Below are 20,755 nucleotides of genomic sequence, written 5' to 3'. Positions count from 1 at the left end.
CCAACGGCAAGGTCGTAACCGGTGTCAAGATCCCTAACCAGACATACCCCCCCCCACTTGGGAGGGGCGACAGCACTGAGGCGTACTCAAGTGCAACTACTACCAATTTCCCTTGACTTGACGGGGGCACTTATCATCTCGACGCCAGTTAAAGGTCGTTCGAAGACTCGTGTGAGGTATCTAGAAGGTATCGTAGACCTCCCCCCAACCCCACACAACTTACCGCATCTGCCGTCGCAGATGTCACTGGCCCCGGGAAATTCCCCAGGAGGGGGCTGTAACCCCTCCTACACAGGAAGGGGCCTTGACCGCCTTTCCTCTTCTTTCGGCGACCCATCCTTAGAAGGGACCGCCTCCCCGTTGAGGGGCCAAAGGCCACCTCCCCCGAGCGCTCCCATCCGTGTTGGGTGACGCCCACTCATAGGGATCTTCCAATTAGTGCTCACCGATCATGACCTTACCGCCCGACCAAAATAAATACGACAAATGCTAACTAAACGAAACTACATTGGCCACTATGACCGAAAAAAGCCTGTTTATAAATGGACCTTAAATCCGAAGTTCTTTAATCACAAACTTGTAAAATTAGACCAATCTTTATTACACATTCAACATCGACATAACACTAAAACAACCTGTAAACGAAATAGAATAATTGATCAATTTTATTAAAACAACTGGCTGTCCTCAGGGGCTGGTGGGTGGGTCAAAATTGGCTCTTCGTTCCGTCTCGAGCTCACGTGCAGCGAGGAGGTGCAGCTTCAGAGCACAGGAACAAGAGGATGTCTTCTGGTCTTGCGTCCCTTTTTATCCGTCTTCAGGGCGGGCGTAAACCCGCCCCTGCCTGCCCCGAGGGCGTGGCCGGCCGCGTCAGTGTCTAGGCCAGCCCACTCTAGGGCGGGAAAAAGCGCGCCCCGGCTACGCCGCTTCGGGCATACCAGCCGAGACGCGCCTCCCGCCCAAAATGGCTTCCCGGGGGGATCGAGGCACTCTGCCATACGTTCGGGGGGACCGAGTGGTCGCCCCTTTCCATATGGCTGAGATACCCGCCACCCCCTCTCAACACAATCCCCAAAGAAGGGAAACCGGAAACAGTTCTTGAAGTTTTTGGAAGTGGGAGGGAGTGACCCTCCCGGCCGTATTTATTAAAACAAAAAATTAAAAACATTTAAACATTAATGTACAATTTCATACCACATTGCGATGTTTGGCTAACCTTAACAGATTCTCTAATACAGAGGTTCTCCTAGCCGAACTAACATCCTACAAAACATTTACTTGAGATATTGAAATTGTACATCCTAACGTTTAAGGGCCAACGGCAGGGTCGTAACCGGTGTCAAGATCCCTAACCAGACATACCCCCCCCCACTTGGGAGGGGCGACAGCACTGAGGCGTACTCAAGTGCAACTACTACCAATTTCCCTTGACTTGACGGGGGCACTTATCATCTCGACGCCAGTTAAAGGTCGTTCGAAGACTCGTGTGAGGTATCTAGAAGGTATCGTAGACCTCCCCCCAACCCCACACAACTTACCGCATCTGCCGTCGCAGATGTCACTGGCCCCGGGAAATTCCCCAGGAGGGGGCTGTAACCCCTCCTACACAGGAAGGGGCCTTGACCGCCTTTCCTCTTCTTTCGGCGACCCATCCTTAGAAGGGACCGCCTCCCCGTTGAGGGGCCAAAGGCCACCTCCCCCGAGCGCTCCCATCCGTGTTGGGTGACGCCCACTCATAGGGATCTTCCAATTAGTGCTCACCGATCATGACCTTACCGCCACAGGCCGGATAGTTGACCGGCTATCCGGACCCCCCACACAACTCCTACCTAAAGGTCATGTTTCAACGATTTTAACCATGCTAAGAAGTCTCCTAAGAGTAACTCATTCCCCACCCAAGACAAATGCACACCATCCCCCGAATACATACTGTCATCATTAATACAGCTATGAGAAATAGAATGCAAAGTCCTGGAACGGAACAACCTACTCACTTTATTGTTAAGCTTTCTAACAGAATGGTTCAAAGCAGGAATAGAGATGGCCCCCCGCCACACCTTTCGTGGAATCAAATGGGACCATGCAATCGTGCACCCCGGAACTCTCCTCGCCAACCAACTTACAGTGGAAAGCATTGCCTCCAGGAGTAGTCGTCTACCGATGGTGACCAAATCATTGCCCCCAACATGCACTATAACTATAGACGGCGGTGACCTTGTCCGCCCTAACAAACCCTCGAAAAATGTTTGAAACTGGTCAATACAGAGACCGCCCCTTCCGTAGAAGGACATCCTGTACCCGTATTCCCCAGCCACGTGAATCATGTCACCTGCTTTGAATACGTCTGCGGCACGCCTCACGTATGAGTGGCCCACGACCCACACCTCCTTTTTCACAGCCGGTGATGTCTGACCGCTGGCCCGGTGTAGGGTCGACTGCATAGTCCGCCCCGCCTCGTAGGCTTGCGTAACTGAAAACCAAACAAAAACAAGAAGCGTGAGTACATTATTACAGCTTCACAACATGTGCAACCGCACGTATCTTTTATAACAATTGGAGGACCAACGCCCCACTCGTTTCACTTGCTCAACATTAAGACCCCTGGCTGTAGCTTCCGTAGCAGCCCCTATCCGAAAGGAATGGGTCCCAAATTCGCCCGGGTTCAAGCCCGCAGCGGCAATTGACATCGCAAGCACCCGCTGAAACTGAAATTTCGTCAGTGGGGTGGCGTCAGCGTGTCTTAACAAAGTCCCCCCCCCATGATGCCACCCTTCGTGCTAGGTAATCCTCTAAACACTTTACCGGACATATGGAGGACCCAGGAATCCTGCGTATGATGACGCAGTCACCCATCCCATCTTGGTCAGTCTTGGATTTTACAAAGGAGACAGTCATTGTTTCTCCCCGTATCTGAACGTGTTCTTGGCACAAACCCCCCGCCACATCCAGTTTGTTCCTTGCAACCAATTCGCTTACCCGCATTGCTCCGTGAAATGCTAGCGTAAAAGCGGCTCGGAACAGCACCGCCTCAAACTGAGATGAACATGTGGCGGGGAGTGTGGCCAACAACTGGGACAATCTATCCAAACCTATCGGGCGCCTTTCATCTACTCTGCGACCCTCAAGGCGTTGCCACCCACGCAGCGCTTTCTGTACAACGAAAGACGCTGTTGGGTCCTGGATAGCGTGTGCTCTGGCAACAAAGGAAATGGCAGCACGATGCCTCTGGGCCGTAGCCACCGATTTCCCAGCCCTACGTAAGGACATCAGGAAATTCACTACCCACTCCTCGTGACCCCAAAGTCGCTCTCTATCACTCCCCAAAAAGGCTAAATAGGCCCGAAACGCCCCTTCGTATGCCTTCCTCGTCCTTGGTGCTAGACTCTCTCCCACGAGGTGACGAAGTTCGGGGCACCGAGAGACCAGAGAGCTTCGGGAAAGGGTGCCGGCTCTGGGTCCGCTGAGGGGAGGAAACCCGAGAAAGCCTGCATTTGAAAACGAGACAGTGCGTCAGCCGCCTGATTCATCACCCCTGGAACATGCTAAGCTCTGAATAGCACGTTCAATTGCATACACAGTAAAACAATTTCCTTAAGCAGTCTTAAAATCAGTTTACAACGTGCTGCCTGACTATTGATGCACTCGACCACGGTCATATTGTCAGACCAAAATATGACAGAGTGATCTTTGAACCCATCGGGCCATGTTCTCAAGGCCACCAGGATGGGAAACAGTTCCAGGAAAGCAATATTACTCGTCAGACCATTCTCATGCCACCATGTCGGCCATCTTTGTGCCGACCATTTCGTGCCGAAAATGGCGCCAAAACCTATGCTTCCTGCCGAATCTGTCCATAGCCCCAGCTCTTCAGAAGACACGGCTGGTTCATTCCAGACGATTCTACCATTGAAATCCGCCAAAAATGCTAACCAAATACGCATGTCCTGGCGGATCTCGGCCGATAGTCTCGTGCGATGGTGGCCCTCTTTCAGGCCGACCATCGCTTGGGCAATTGAACGGGAAAAGGGGCGGGCCATTGGTATTACCCTCAAGGCAAAATTCAACTGTCCCACCACCTGCTGTAATTGTTGCAGCGTAACTTTAGATGCCTTTATACACATTTGCAGCGCAGCCCTGAACTTCAACACTTTCTCAGCTGGCAAACGGAAACACCCCTCAATGGAGTCCAACTCGATCCCCAGAAACTCGAGGCAAGTCGTAGGACCCACTGTTTTACCCGGCGCCAATGGCACACCAAACTGTTTCATTAACACACAAAATTCGGCCAAGGCCCGGCCACATTCAAGACCCCCGGCTGCCCCAAGAAACAGAAAATCATCAAGGTAGTGCATTACATCTTGGAAACCTGTTTTCCTTGTGAAGACCCATTGTAGAAAACTACTGAATTTCTCAAAATAAGCACAGGATATAGAGCACCCCATTGGCATACACCTATCCATGTAATAACAACCCTGAAACATGAATCCTAGGAGACGCTGGTCGTCTGGGTGTACCGGGAGCAATCGGAACGCTGACTCGATATCTGACTTCGCCATCAGCGCCCCGGGCCCCAGGCGATTCAAAATGGCTACGGCCTCATCGAAGGATGCGTACCGCACTGAACACACTTCTGGATCGATTGCATCATTTACGGAAAGACCTCGTGGAGCTGATAAATTATGAATCAGTCGGAACTCACCGGGGTCTTTCTTGGGGACTACCCCTAAGGGAGAACAAACAAAATTCTGGACCGGGGGTATACTAAACGGGCCGGCGACCCGACCTCGAGTCACCTCTTTCCGGATCTTATCCTGTACTACGGTCGTATGCTGCAGGACGGAAAGTTGATTTTTACACTTATCCACACCTTGAAAGTCCCCTACCGGGATGCGGAAACCATACGAAAAACCGTTCCGCAGCACCCCAGCAGAAGTACGATCCGGGTAGTCACTGAGCCAAGGAATCATCGCCAGGGTATCAATCGGAGTGGGTAAAGGCGCCCCTCGGACTATATTAGACCTGTTTGGCACCTCCTCTCCCCCCGTTATCACCCGTTCTGGCTCTGCACGAGGACTCAGGATGGGACGACCCACAACTACTACATTCATGTTTGAATTTACAGGATCCCTGGGGTCTAGTACATCTACCTCTGTTGTAATTAAAGCAGAAACCCCTTTTTCCGTTATTGCCGGTAGGTTTCGAGTGATCGTCGGCACCCGTACCTGATCGAAAGGGCGTCCCCGCATATTGCCGGGAGTATTCGCCAACATTACTTCCCACCAACGGCATTTTCAACATTCCTGACTCCTTCATCTTATCCCAAGTCAAGGCATCATAACAATCCCAGGTTAAACTTTTATTATGCTCCTTTTCCTTTCTGAACAGATTATCGTAACAGAACCAATGATTACCCTGGTGCGATGTCGAGTACCCCATGATTCGTGATTGATAAATTGGGAACTCGGAAAGCAACTCAGGTCTACGTTCCCCCAAGATTGATGTAAAGATTCCCCAAGCATTGCCCCAATTGCCGATATTCTCATTCACTTTAAAGGCGGCCATTTTTGCGCGCCAAACACTCGGATGCATGAGATCCTTCTGACTCTTTACATGCTCTACCTCATAATGATCAACAAGCAGTGAGAAAATGTTCACATACTCCCCCGCCCAAATCTTTTCCTTAATTGCCAAAGGAACATGTTGCCCCAACCTTTCTCTCCGCGAGGGTGTTGACTCATCCCTCGCGATCGGCAATGGCCGCTTACCTGCACCTGACGCTGCCTCTGTGGTCGCAATCGTCCCTGGTGTCTTGTCCCCTACTGCAGCCGGCACGGGCACCTTGGCTGCTTCCCGCTTCTCACGCAATTGCTTCATCAGCGCCTGCGCATCGACAGCCGTGGCGCCCTCATTACCTTTACCCAACCACGCTGCCAATTGAGCTGCCAACTCGGGCGGCATATCATCCTCGGACACGGGGGTGACCACAACGGGAATTGGATTCCCCTCCTCCGGCACGGGAGTTGGAGCCTCGAGCGGGGCACTGGGACCCGGGATGTCTTCACCCGCTGCCCCCCTCCTGGGCCTCTTGTTTTTCCCTCCCGGGGCTGCTCCCGCCAAAGGACGTTTTGGACCCCCTTCCTCATTCTTGTCCACCCGCTTCTTTAGCTCGGACATCTCCTTCATGAGAACACGAAGCATCTGTTCGGTCGTCATTCTCTTTCCGCCTTTCTTGGGCATTTCTCCGACAGAGTATCTGTAAGACCAAAAGAAAGATTAAAAACGCTCAAAATTGGCTCTTCGTTCCGTCTCGAGCTCACGTGCAGCGAGGAGGTGCAGCTTCAGAGCACAGGAACAAGAGGATGTCTTCTGGTCTTGCGTCCCTTTTTATCCGTCTTCAGGGCGGGCGTAAACCCGCCCCTGCCTGCCCCGAGGGCGTGGCCGGCCGCGTCAGTGTCTAGGCCAGCCCACTCTAGGGCGGGAAAAAGCGCGCCCCGGCTACGCCGCTTCGGGCATACCAGCCGAGACGCGCCTCCCGCCCAAAATGGCTTCCCGGGGGGATCGAGGCACTCTGCCATACGTTCGGGGGGACCGAGTGCTCGCCCCTTTCCATACTTGCATTCCCTTCTCTCCTACCCATATCTTTTTGGGTAGTCTTTCTCCTTGTTGGGACGAGACTGATCTCTATGTTCGTATTGACCTATTATTGGCTGTTGCATTTCAACAAATTACTATTAATTGGAAGTCTTCCTCTACCATTACTTTCAAAGCATGGTGGTATAATGTTTGCCATAATCATAGGCTTGACACCCAGATGGCAGCTAAACGTGCAGATTTATGGCTTCTTATTACGTTGTATTTAGATAATTGCACAATTCGCTCCTTTCGCCCATGGCCTGCTCAGCAGGAGGTATCCAAACCCCCTTGATGTCCTTTATTCATTCCATCTTCGTTACAAATTTTAGCTGCATAACCTCAATTGCATTTGCTTTTACTGTATAATTATTGTACCCTTTCTTTTTACCCTCTAATACCAATGATAAGTTTATTATTGTTTCTTTAACTTTACAATGTATTCGGATTATTTTTCCTATGATTTCCCTTCCCTCCCTTCCCCCCTGCTTTACCCCATAATTCTTACACTGTATTATGTATTCTTACCTTATAATATGATTAACTAATAAACTTTAATTGAACTAAAAAAAAAAAAGAATAGGGTTGTGGCCCCATGCACACAAGGGAATCAGTTTGCCTCTGCGCCCACGCCATAATATGGACGCTGGGTCTGAGGCAAACATAATTCTAGGGACGTACTTAAAGTGCGCCACAAAAAGGTGGCACTCTTTCACTGAGCCTCCTGACGGCATCTCTCTGGAGGGGAGAAATGGGATCCCCTGGACCCCCCAGACATCTCCTTGCATGCAGGTGCAGTCACTCACAGCCCCCTTCTGCAGGGGGCTCTCTCTAACATGTCAAAGTGCAGACAGTTTGCTGCCTGCACAGTGAAACATGGAGTGGCTTTGAGGCAGCCGCTCTGTATTTCATTCGAATGCATGTGTTTGCAGCTGCCCAGGGGGCAGCGCATTCACAGTAATACGGCGCACTTTCCTTTTTGCGCACAGTGTACCTCCCTAAAGTTACGCTGTGGCACAAACAGGGAAAGTGCGCCGTATATGTAATAATGCCCCAGGTAAGCTGATTACTTAACTGTTGTTGGTGATACAGCTGAATACTACCTTTATCCATTATGGAATGCAGGTTTAACCAGGAGTAGCCACTGGTGCAATAGAAAACAACCTGTCCCTACAATGTTGCATAGAATGACATTCCACTTACTGCTGTCATGTGTGCCTTGCTTTCTGCCTTCAGAACAAACACTATTCTCGCTTTTCAATCTTTTAGCTAAAGCATAAAAAAAAACCTTTTTATAAGCTGACACACATCCCCCTGTACACATTATGACATTTCCAGATCCTGTGAGATTTGATATGGAGTAGACAAAGCCACGCACTGCATTTCCGCTCGAATCCAACACAGCATATGTCTGTTTTTAGCAGGTGGTCTCTCAGTTTTTTCCTGCTGTTTCAAGGAAAATGTCATTTATCAGAACATAGCGTGGTGACCAGCAGGCATATTTAGAACTAACTACGTGTTTCTTGTGAAATTTAGGGGCTATTTCAAAGCTCCGCACGCCGCAGATGCGCCACTTTTAAAATGGGAAAAAGTGACGTACCGGCGGCGCAGTGCCTTGTAAATGACCCCCCATACTTCCTTAGCTTCTCGGCTACTAATAAACGGATTTTCTTTGCTGGGTGTCATCTGTCCATCCGGGAAGTTCGGGGGTGGACAGTCAGAATGTAGATTTCCCTATTCAATTGGATATGCTTAGCACTTGGTTGGTTGATTTCATGAAAAGATTCATTTGTAACCTGTGCCAATGAAATGGGTTGAAAATAAAATATGGCCAAACTAATTTATTAATTAAACAACAGGGGTGGTGATTGACAGAGTTTCTGAATTAAGCAGAATACTCTCACCCAGTCAAGAGATCACGGCTTAATCCAACACCGTTTTTTAGCTCACTGCACCATCCCAGCTCAGAACCTGGCTATATGCAAATTAGTCTGTCTCTGGCCCAGTGCATCATGGGAACAGGGCAAACCAAACTACCAAGCCAATTCTTTCACTGGGAAGGAAACAAGCTTCCGGGGACCCTTTTCTGGCATTTCAGCCGTCTTTGGCCCGGCTTGCTTGAATCCTGATGGTGCAATGAGAAAGGGACTCACGTCTGAGTATACCCTTCCACGCTTATGGTGGACAAAATAGCTCATTAGTTTGCCCTGTTCCCATGATACACTGGGCCAGGGACAGACTAATTTGCATATAGCCAGGTTCTGAGCTGGGATGGTGCAGTGAGCTAAAAAACGGTGTTGGATTAAGCCCTGATCTCTTGACTGGGTGAGAGTATTCTGCTTAATTCAGAAACTCTGTCCATCACCACCCCCTGTTGTCAAACTAATTTATTAGTCAGGTGTTTTATAAAAGTTATAAACACCTTTTAATTATCACGTATTTCAAGAGCTGCCACAATAAAGATACATTATTATTGTTTATTTCAATATAGAAGTGTATTATGATGTAAAGATGTGTGCGCCACACATGCCTGGGAAAATGTTGGTGAAGTCCTTGCATAATAATTACCCTTTCTCGCATGCCACCTTTAAAAGTGGCATTGGGTCCCACAGCAGGTGCCTGCTGCGACAAAGAATGGACTCCCAAGGCAGAGAGAGCATTTACAATCTTTTCATTACTGTGAAAGTGACAACTTGAATGTTTTCATTAGAGACGCCTTTTGTATGTCTTTTATCATCTGCAGTGCTCCACCACCTTTTGGCTACGTTCGAGCTATAGCTATACTATATTCATCAATAGATAAAAACCTAAAATAATTCTGACAGCCGATGCATATCCAGGGGCTTTGTAGTTATGTGTCGACTAAACTATTTATTTCAATATATATAGTTTATGTGTACTTCAATTTAGTCCGAATAACTAGTGCAACAGTGATGTGAATAAACGACCCACGTGAGCAATAAATGTAGTAATCATTTTATTCAGAACATAATGTTTTTAAATATTTTTTACATCCAGTGAGTAAATCAGATATCATCCATTTAATGGTGTTGGCATTTCCATGCATTGCTTCCATAGTCTGAATAGTTTCAGGTAGTGGCTATCAAATCAGACCATGCAAGGCGCCACTTTAAAAGAATGAAACGGTTGTATATGGTGACCCTTGCAAATGCATTTTTATTGCAGTTATGTGAACCCACGTTACCCAGGATTGCCATGGAGTGTGACTGAGGCTTGCACAACAGTACTTTCAAGCCTGCATTTTCCGTACTCTTGCGTAATATCTCATGAGGTGGGTCAGGCCTCATTCATATCATATGTGCAGTGTATTGTCGTTGCGACCATGTCACAATAGCACGTGAGAGTGCAGGTAAACACCTAAGGCTCATTTACTAGTAGAGGTCCAAAAACCAATTATCTAGGGATGCTCAGGAGGCGGAAGGAGACCTTTCATACAGGTGTTGACTATATTTTCAGGTATATCTTTCTGTACTATTTCTGATCGTCTTGCCTTTCCATGTAGTGATGCCAGGCAGATCACATTACATCAACCGGATAAACTAGGACCGATCATTTTTTAATACCTTTTACATGGTCCATAAGCACCCCTCCCACTTTATAAAATCACAATAAACACTGGGGAGGAAAATGGGACTCACTCCCGCTCCCCAAATGGAAATTGGCTCTCACCGAACACCCACCCCAGAAGGTGACTAATCCTAATACAGCCGCTGTCAATTTTGACAACTGGATTTCTAGTACCATTGATCAAGTCCTCCGGAAGGATTCCCTGCAATCGATAAAAAGATCCAAAGTCGCCCCCTGGTATTCTACCGCCCTTAGGACTATGAAACAATCCTGCCGCAAACTTGAGAGAGCCTGGAGACAAGAACGCTCACAACTGAAGAAAGCAGAGTATAGAGCCGCAATAAAGCTCTACAAAAATGAAATAAAATCTGCACAAGCCCAGTTTTAAGAATCCAAAATTAATCTTGCTGCGAACTCCCCTAAAGAAATTTTTAAAATAGCCAAATCTCTAATCTCCCCCGCCCCCTGAGCTTCTGTCATCTGACGGTGCACAAATCCGTTGTAACAACTTAGCCACTTTCTTCTCCCAGAAGATTCAGGTCATTTATTCCTCATTCACCACTGGTAGTGACGAAATGGAATTCACCTCCACAACAGATTCTGACCATCCCGTCCCTTGTTTGCTGGACAATTTCCCACTCCTTGATTCCATCACATTAGACAGAATGATCCCCAAAGTCACCTCTGGATCTCCTAATGACCCAGCACCTCCGCAGACTCTAACTAAGGTCATTGATGCCATTCGCCCGGTCATCCTGGATGTCCTTAATGCCTCTATCACCTCCAACTCCGTCCCAGCTCCATGGAAGTGCGCGATGGTCAAAGCCTTATTGAAAAAGCCTAATTTGGACCAGAACAACTTGGCCAACTTTCGCCCTATTTCCCTGCTTCTCTGGATCAGCAAACTGCTTGAGAGGCACGTCAATAACATTTTAGTAGATTATTTATAATCTAATAATCTGCTACGTGTCTCTCAGACGGGGTTCCGCCCTCAGCACAGAACTGAAACTGCCCTTTTAGCAGTGACGGAAGAAGCTAGAGCTGTGCTGGACCGGGGAGGAAAAGCAGCCATCATACTACTCGACCTCAGTGCCGCGTTCGACACGGTTAACCATGCCACATTATTACATCGTTTGAAGGGCATGGGTGTGTCGGGCGCGGTCCCCGGAATGGTTGACCTCCTTCCTGGATGAGCGATTCTTACAGGTGTTTGAGGGCGAGGTAGTCTCCCCCAAGCATCCACTCAGCTGTGGGGTTCCCCAGGGCTCCTCCCTAAGCCCCACTCTTTTTAATGCCTATATGCGACCTCTAGAAAAGATAGTCCATCCCTTCGGTGTGCGTATTGTCACCTACACCGACGATACCCAACTGGTGGTCTCTTTGGACCACACTGAGGGGTTGTCCAACACCGTGGGCCCCTGTCTAGAGGCTGTTGCTAAGTGGATGCAATCCTCCTGTCTCAAACTCAACGGGGAGAAGACGGAGATTATGCTACTGGGCAACCCTCCTCTGACCACCCTGGCTTCCATCTGGCCCACATGTCTCGGTCTCCCCCCCCCTCCCCAAACCTCAGATAAAGAGCCTGGGAATCTGGCTCGACAAAGCGCTAGACTTTTCGGTCCAAGCCACCAAAACAGCCTCTATGTGTGTTGGGCTAATGAAAATGCTCCGCAAAGTGCAAACTCTGCTTCCATTCCAGGCGAGGAGAGTCATGGTTCAGGCCCTGATACTCTCCCGCCTGGATTATGGAAATGCTTTATACATAGGAGCCTCAGCGGCAGTAACCAATAGGCTTCAAGTCACGCAAAACTGTGCCGCTCGATTACTGTTCAATATTCCCCGCTGGCAGTCAGCCAGGAATGCCCTAAAAGAACTTTACTGGCTCCCAGTGGCTGCCAGAGCACAATTTAAGGCCATGTGCATTCTGCACAAATCTTTCCACCGAACAGGCCCTGCCATCCTGTTCCCCTTAGTTGTGCCTTACGCCCCGTCTAGAGCCCTTCGCTCTAGCACACTGCATCTAACAACCACAATTAAAATGAACAAAGCCCGATGGGGCGGCCGCTCCTTTTCCCACACCGCTGCGAGGCTTTGGAATTCTCTCCCCCTAGCCCTTATAGAGAATAACAACCGGATGTCATTCAGGAAAGCTCTGAAAACCCATCTGTTCGCCAAAGCGTGTTGACCCACCCTGTAGTTCGCCACAGTAATCAGTCAAAAGCGCTGCGAGGCCTCCGGGTAGTAACACGCTATACAAGTGTAATTTTTCATTTCATTTCATTTCACTAGGAAATCATTCAGTAATAAGGCAGACTACAGGATTCGACCTGTGGGAAACACTGCAGCTCCTACTCTTGACATGGATGAGGCCATGCTGAAGTATTTTCCCTGCAGCATGTACGTGCTTTTCATGTGGGTGACCGTTTGACCACAGAGTAAGACCTGGAAGTGTCATTTACTTTCTCATGGCTACAATACAGATGTATGTGCGACTCCAGCTGTAAGATTTAGAGACCACTGTGACCAGTGAAGTTGTCTGAATGCTGTTTTCCTCCCACTTCATACTTAGTGAGCTATTGAGCGCCACATCCCCAATGTCAAGAGATCTATAGATCTACAGATATCCGGATCTGGGTTCCCCAAGTGTTAGGGAGACCAAGCAAAAATGTAAAACTATTAAAAGCAAAACAGTCAAAAATAATTTGACAGATACTTTTTCTAGAATTTGTTTCACTGCTGTAGTATGCTTGTATTCTTTTAGAAAACATAATGGATGATGTATAATAAGAATTTGTTTTTAATATTGCTTCATGAAAATGTTTAAACCCTGGGTGTAGTTAGTACGTCAATAAAGTGATACAATTTATGGAGTCTTAATGCAGTCCTTATAGACTCTAGCAGAAGACCCTCTTTCCATTGCATTAAACAGTATCAACCCATCTTAACTGCCCAAGAAATGTTGAACTCAATGTAAAAACAGGTTCATAAATAATAGGGTCTTGTTACACCTCCATCTACTTCTGTGATGTGTATGCTGTAAAAGCACAGTAAGGTTTGAATGTTGTTGTGGTGTGTTTAAAATGTAACTCTGTATTGCATTTCCTTTCTTACTTAAAGGTGGGCGTAACTTGTGCAATTAGCTGTCGGGTAAATATGTGGAATTACCTTAAAATTATGTGACAAATGTAATCAGTATTTAGCACTTTTTCACGGTGCTCATTTTCCCCCCAAAATTAATTACACGAGCTGGCATACTTCCGTTATTATTCGTAATTCTGTGCCAAAGAGTAACATGGAATTACCAAAATTACTTTGATTATTCCAGACAATTAAAATTTCACCCAGGCCTATTCTTAGTGGTGATGTTTTGCCAAGTTTGTGATATTTATGTCAACTCTTCAGAGTTTTGCCTGAACCATAGGAACAAAGAAAGTCCAAAAGAAGCATTTCTAAAAAACAATGTATTTTTACACAATTGCAGAATACAAATACATTGCCTCTAACTGTAAATCTGATCAAACATAAACATACATTAAAATTTGATTTGAGTACTTACCGTATTCATCTAACAGTATGTTGTCAGGCTTGATATCCCTGCAAGATACAAAATATTTTACGCTTACTCAAAATGGTAACATTTAAGATAGGATAAACTAGTAAATTGTTTATGTTTTTTATTAAAAAGAACATTTCTAGATATTGTGGTTGGACACATAACTCTACTGATTGCCCATGGAAATGCTAAAGAGACATTTCAAATTAATGTGTTAATACATTGCGTAATGTATAAGAGGAAATGGCAGGTTATAATTCGAGATAGCCTACATCCACATTGAAAAACAACATGTAATAAATGAAAACACGTCAGCCACTTGAGAGACATGACAGTGAGTTATCTACAATAATATTAAATATGTATTCTTTATGCTACTTATTTTATTTTATTAGCAGTTTTAAGTAGTGTGGTCCATTCCCCATGGGGGTCTGATTGCTTTACAGCTTACAAACAGTTTTGGAACCAACTGCTGAAGATAGCGATGAAGCACGAATTACTGTGTAAAGGCAAACACATTCATTGTTCTTTTTTTAAAAAATTTAATTTATTAGAGATAAGGCAGTTACAATTACAGAATCAATACATATCCGGATAAATAGATACAAAAAAAGTTTCAGAATATGCAATACATTAATCAGAGCTTTACAAAAGTTAATAACATGCAGTCATAATTCTTAAAAAGTGAACAAATGGGCTAAGGGGCACATGCATCATTGTTTCATTTTGCACTTCCTAATTTGCGATTTTTAGGGAATCGCAAATTAGGAAATGCAAAATGGGATGCATGTACATTTTCTCAAAATATTTGAGAATCGGTAAAAATCGCAATTTTTACCGATTCTCAAATATTATGCGATTAGCAAAGTGCGAATTCGCAATTCCCATTCATTCCTATGGGCTAAAATGCCCATAGGAATGAATGGGAATTGCGAATTCGCACTTTGCTAATAGCAAATCCTGATTGCATTTCAAGGGTGGAGAGGGGGGTTCAAATGACCCCCCCCTGCACCCATGAAATGTTGTTTTCGCATCATGTTGCACACACACATGTCCTAAGGACATGTGTGTCCGTAACATGAATGTGTAAAAAATGCTTTTGCAGCGTTTTTAACACTTTTTGCAAATTTACCGAGTGGTTCAACCACTCGGTAAATTTGACACCCTAATTGCGAATTCGCAATTATGAAAGTAATCATGCATTGCTTTTAAGAAATCGCAAATTTGCGATTTCTTAAAAGCAATCGCATTTTTAGAAATCGCAAAAATGTGCGATTTCTAAAAATGCTTGATGCATTCCAAAAAGCATTTTTGGAATCGCAAACGGCCGATTTTAAGGAATCGCACCGTTTGCGACTCCAAAAATGCTTGATGCATGTGCCCCTTAGTCCCCAAAAATCTCATGAATCAGAGTTTCTCCAGATCTTGACCGATGCCCAAATATTCCTACCAAACTCCTGCTTCTGTCTACCCTTTAATTCATAAAGGCAGGCTTCCAGATTGTGGATACCCAGCAGCCTAGACATCCACATCTGAAATGTGGGGTCGTTGGGATCTTTCCACCCAGCAGAGATTAGCATACGGAGTACTGCTACGGCAATAAATAACAATGCTTGTGCGTGTTTCCCAATCTTTTTTTTTTTTTTAATTTTTTAAAACCTTTATTATAATAAAGCACACAGCTATTCAGCCTAACATCCCGGAGGCAAGGCAGCATGGTGTCAGAAGAAGTAGTGTGCAATTCGATTCATATCAGGACAATGCAGGTTGTTTTTTATTTTATATAGAAATAAGAACCTAAACAAAGGCGCCCTAGGGCGCAGAAAAAAAGGCAAAGGAGAAGGAGAAGTGCTTATGAGTCAGTAGGAGGCGTCAGAGGTCAGGTAAGATTTAGAAAAGAACGTAAGCAGGATGTAGGAAAGGGGGGGGAGGAAGGAACAGGATAATTACAACACTAGTAGCATAGCTGGTGTCGTCGGCTATGGCGACAGGTGTTCGTCGCGGGGAATCGGCTCTGGTGGCAGGCACAAGTCACCTCTGTATGCATTCCATGCCCCCCACACCTTATTCCATGTCTGAGGCCGCCCCCTGGCAGTATAGACAGTCTTCTCACGCAGCATACACCAATCCATGTTGGCCTTCCATTGTACCACCAGGGGGGCCGTATTGGATCCCCATTTCTGCGCTATGTCCCTCTTAGCGACCATGTTGCCCAATGTAGCCCAACGAGTCTGCGCCGTGTTGTAGTCATTCGGCTCCCAAACATTGAGGAGGCACCTACGCGCCTCTGCTGCCAACTCAACTCCTGTCACCTCCCTCATCACTCGATGTACTCTCTCCCAGTAAGGGGCAATAACGGGGCACTCCCATATTATATGCATGAAGGTAGCAAGGGCTCCGCAGCCACGACGGCAGAAGCCATCAGGCGAGAAGCCCATACGCACAAGCCGGGGACCGGTAACATACACCCGGTGGAGGATTTTAAACTGCACCAGCCGCAGACGCGAGGAAATGGCGACCTCCTTAGGGGAGGACACAGCACTCTGCCAGTCCTCGTCGTCCAGCTCCAGGCCATCGGCTACCCACTGTTCCCGCAAGCGCTGGAGGAGGTCGATTCTAACATTAATCAGCTTCTTGTAGGACAGAGAGATGGCGCTATCTGGCATATGCCCGTCCAGGACTCTGTCCTCCAAGGGGGAGCTTTCGGGGATGTCGCCCTCCTCCGGTCCAGCGGTAGTTATCGCATGCTTGAGTTGGGCATAACGGAAAAACTCCGTGCCACCCAGTCGGTATTCCGCCTGTAGTTGCGGAAAAGTCTTAACTTCCCCCCTGGCCAGCATGTCCTCCACTCTCGAAATACCTATGAGGTCCCATTTGTCAAAACCCTTGGTATGCCAGAGCTTGCCTAAGATATCAGAATCATAGAGAGGGGTGAATTTCGTCAGTCTGCCCTGCCAGCCCTGTATCTTATTGATCGTTCGCCACGTGTGTACCGCCGCCTTGGTCGGGCCTGTGAGGCGCCGATCAAAGGATTTAGAATAAAGGGCGCGGTAGTAGTTGCCCCCTTGCAATAGCCATCTATCCATAGCATAGCCCGGGATGTCCACAGGGCCATAGAGGCCATGGTTAATAGCGGTAAGTTGAGAGGACCAGTAGTACCTTCGCACATCTGGTAGCGCAATGCCCCCATCGTACCACGGCAACGTAAGCTTCTGGACAGCGACACGAGGCCGACCATCCCAAAGCAGGGTGCGCTGCAGGCTCTCAACCTCCCTAAAGTAACGAGCCGGAACAAGGTCCTGGGTGTTCTGCAAGGCATATAAGAACCTGGGCAGGGACATCATTTAGAATAGTGCCGCCCGGCCCAGGAGAGAGAGGGGGAGCTTGCGCCAACCCTCCACATCCCTCCGCAATCGTTGGAGCGGAGGGAGTAAGTTGTGATCGTACCTTGCCTTGGGATTATTCGATACATAGATCCCCAGGTACTTGAAGCCTTGCCCGGCCAATTGTATGTTGCAACCTCTGGGGAGGCGCGGCGTGTCACCCTTGAGGATGTAAAGGGAGGATTTGGCCCAATTAATAATCAGGCCAGAATAGCGCCCAAACAACCTTAGCACGTCACACGCCACAATAAGCGACTTACAGGGGGAGGTGAGGTAAAGCAGGATGTCATCGGCATACAGGGAGACCCTGTCTTCGAAGTCCGGGGACCAGGAGATCCCATGTAAATCAGGGTGCGAGCGTAGCATAGCCGCGAGTGGCTCCAGGGCCAACGCAAAAAGGAGTGGAGACAAGGGGCAACCCTGTCTGGTACCACGATGGAGAGCGAAAGGAGCAGACATGCGGCCGTTAACCGTGACAGCGGCCAGAGGGCAAGCATAAAGAAGTTGCACCCAGCCCAGGAAGCCCGGTCCAAACCCAAGCTTTGTTAACACCGCCCATAGGTAGCTCCACTCTAGGGAATCAAAGGCCATCGTGGCATCAAGGGAGGCAAGTACCGCCGGTTCCGTAAGGGCGTGAGCTCTGGCCATGACCCCATGCAGGCGTCTCAGGTTGAGGGCAGTGTTGCGGCGGGGAATAAAACCGGATTGGTCCGGGTGTACCAAGCCGCTGATAACCCAGACCAGCCGATTAGCCAATAGTTTAGCCAGGATCTTGGGCTCCGCGTTAAGGAGAGAAATGGGGCGGTAGGATCTACAAACATCCCGCGGCTTGCCTTCCTTATGGATGACCACTATGGTGGCCAGCCGCTGGTCCAAGGGAAGGACACCCTCTTCACGGGCCCGGAGGAACATACTCCTCAAATAAGGAGAGATCACATCCGGCCGGATCTTGTACAACTCAACCGGTATGCCATTGGGGCCAGTAGCTTTACCCGCTCGCAGGGCGCGGATCGCCAAAGCAATCTCGTCCGCGGCGATATCCCGGTCCATATCGACTCTTTCCTCTTCCGAAAGACAAGGGAGGTCAATCGCCGAGAGGAACTCAGCTGAATCGGCCTCGGAACGATCCGAGCCGGCTGTATAGACACCCCGAAAATAGTCCGCAAAAGACTCGGCAATAGCACTCGGATCTGTAACCACCACTCCATCCTCGCCCAGGATTTCCGGGACCACCCGGCTTGCCATCTCCCGCCTGTCCAACCAGGCCAGCAATTTACCGGCCTTATCACCGACATCATAAATGCGGCCCTGCTGCTCCTTGGCAAAAACCAGGGCAGCATTCGTAGCGAGATCATGATACTCCGACTGTTTCAGGGAGAGTTCGTGTAGGAGAGAAGGGTCAGGCTCAGGCCCCAATCGGGACTCGAGATCCAAGACCTCCTCCTCAACATGCAGAAGGTCGGCATCACGAGCTCACTTAGCCTCTGCAATGAGAGCTAGAGCTTCACCCCGCAACACGGTCTTGAATGCCTCCCACAGGGTGACCGCTGAGCCAACGGAGCCCACATTTTCAGTGAAATATAGGTCGATGGCCTTAGCCAGGAGTGCTCGTGTTTTATGGTTGCGGAAGTACCACAGATTCACCGCTGCCGGACGGCTGGACAGGACGACACCAAAGTCGAAGGAGACCCACAACGGCGAGTGATCAGAGACGCCCCTCGCCAGAAAACGGGCCTCGGAAACGGCAGGCGATTGCGCCGCCAGGGTGAGAACATAATCTATACGGGACAGGCTCCCATGGGCACCGGAAAGGAACGAAAACTGGCGCGCAGGATGCAGTAGCCGCCAACAATCCACCAAACCCATAGAGTCAAGGAAGGTCGGCAGCCACATTTGGGAGCCCAGGAGGTCCCTCAGCGGCTGACGATCAAGGGTGCCAGAGCAGACTGAGTTGAAATCGCCCCCCAGGATCAATAGGCCCGAAGGCAGGGACAAGATGGCGCCACCAAGGTCCTGGAAGGTGCTAAATTGGAGGCCTGGGGGAACATAAACCGAAAGCAGCGCTAAGGAACGCCCCTCCCATCTCCCCGCCACAGCTGCGTAGCGTCCTCTGTCATCAAGCAGTGTGACGTCTATTTCGAGAGGAAGGGACGCGCGCACAAGGATGCCCGCCCCCCGGGAACCCGAGGAGAACCCAGAGTGGGCAACCATTTTGTAACCCTTACGATTGAGGGCCCTACAGGAGTTTCCCACCAAGTGCGTTTCTTGCAAAAGCACAATATCAGGCATGTGCCTCTTTATCAGTTGAATTACCACCCCTCTCTTAAATGTGTACTGAGTGTTAAAATGAACTATGATGTAAAATTTATATTGCTAAGTGGATCCATGGTCTTGTGTATGGTTTATAGACTATTGTCTAAATAAACTTTGATTTTACTACTACACCCCTCTCTTAACCCGGTCACCTAGTCCATTGACATTCCAGCTAAGCACTTTCAATTTCCTACCCCCCATCATCCAGCAACCCGCCCCACCCGACTACAACCAACTCAATTATCAATTGCACAGTAAAACACACAGTCCATTGCCTCAAGAAAGAAATAGAGAAAGAACAAACAAACAATAAAACTTGCATAGTTGCACCCCCCACCCTGCACCCCTGCATATGACTAAAAAGCCCCCCCAACCAGCAGTGTGCCTGTCGCCCCATAACTACTCTACAAGAAGACACCCAGAGGAGTGAGGAATCTCCGCGAACACCCCCCGCCACCCTCCATGTACTGACAGGAAAGGTAATACGGCAATCAAACGCTACATTCGATAGTCAATCGAGGCAAATATAACTGACGAGGAATCACCCACTATAGAGCCAAGTCTCATAGGTCCGGACCGCCAGCAGCGCCACCTTCATGGTCCTCCTGCGCGTCTCGGCGCGTCGATAAAGTGTCCAGCCAGTCACTTACATTCTCAGCAAAGTCAAAGAAAAGGGCACGACCCTCGTGCTCGATCCGGAGCTTGGCAGGGAACATCATGGAATACTTGAACCCCAGGTCTCGCAGTCTTCGCTTCACCCCTGCGTAGCTCTGGCGTTGTTGCTGAACCGTCCTGGTGAAGTCCGGATAGAAATGGACATCGGCATTCTGAAATTTAAGCGGTCCATGTCGTCTGGAAGCCTGCAGGACAGCGTCTCTGTCACGGAAATTGAGCAGCCAGGCTACGATGGGTCTGGGTGCCACGCCCGACTGCGGCGGGCCACCCGGCACTCGGTGGGCACGCTCCACCTAGAAAAAGTTGCTGAGTCCAGGCGGCGCCAGATGAGTCTTGATCAGGTCTTCCACGAGGAGGTCCGTAGCCACCTCCTCCGAACCCTCCGGTACACCGACAATGCGGACGTTCTGCCGCCTGGCACGGCTCTCAAAGTCATCCAGCTGCCTTGCGAATTGCTCCGCCATTCTCTGCAGGTTCCGGACTTCAGTTTGTAAGTCCGAAACATCTCCTGTCAGACTGGACGTCTTGATGTCCAAATTCTTGACTCGATCATTAGTTTTACCCAAGTCGGCTCTAATGAGAGTCAGATCGACGGCCATGCCATCCACCTTAT

General features: G+C 48.5%; 1 protein-coding gene across 1 annotated transcript in view; it reads right to left on the bottom strand.

Annotated features, from left to right (window-relative positions):
- Positions 1-20,755, bottom strand: part of STK32B (serine/threonine kinase 32B) — a 1,691,669-nt gene that overhangs the window by 748,990 nt on the left and 921,924 nt on the right. The window contains exon 5 of the mRNA XM_086964101.1: positions 13,775-13,812. Coding sequence (XP_086820227.1) covers positions 13,775-13,812 — 38 coding nt within the window. The remainder of the gene's footprint in view (positions 1-13,774; positions 13,813-20,755) is intronic.

This window comes from Lissotriton vulgaris, chromosome 3_2 (genome assembly GCF_964263255.1).
Source record: "Lissotriton vulgaris chromosome 3_2, aLisVul1.2, whole genome shotgun sequence".
Taxonomy (NCBI): domain Eukaryota; kingdom Metazoa; phylum Chordata; class Amphibia; order Caudata; family Salamandridae; genus Lissotriton; species Lissotriton vulgaris.
Note: the sequence above shows the minus strand (reverse complement) of the source record. Positions and strands in the feature narration are given on the sequence as shown.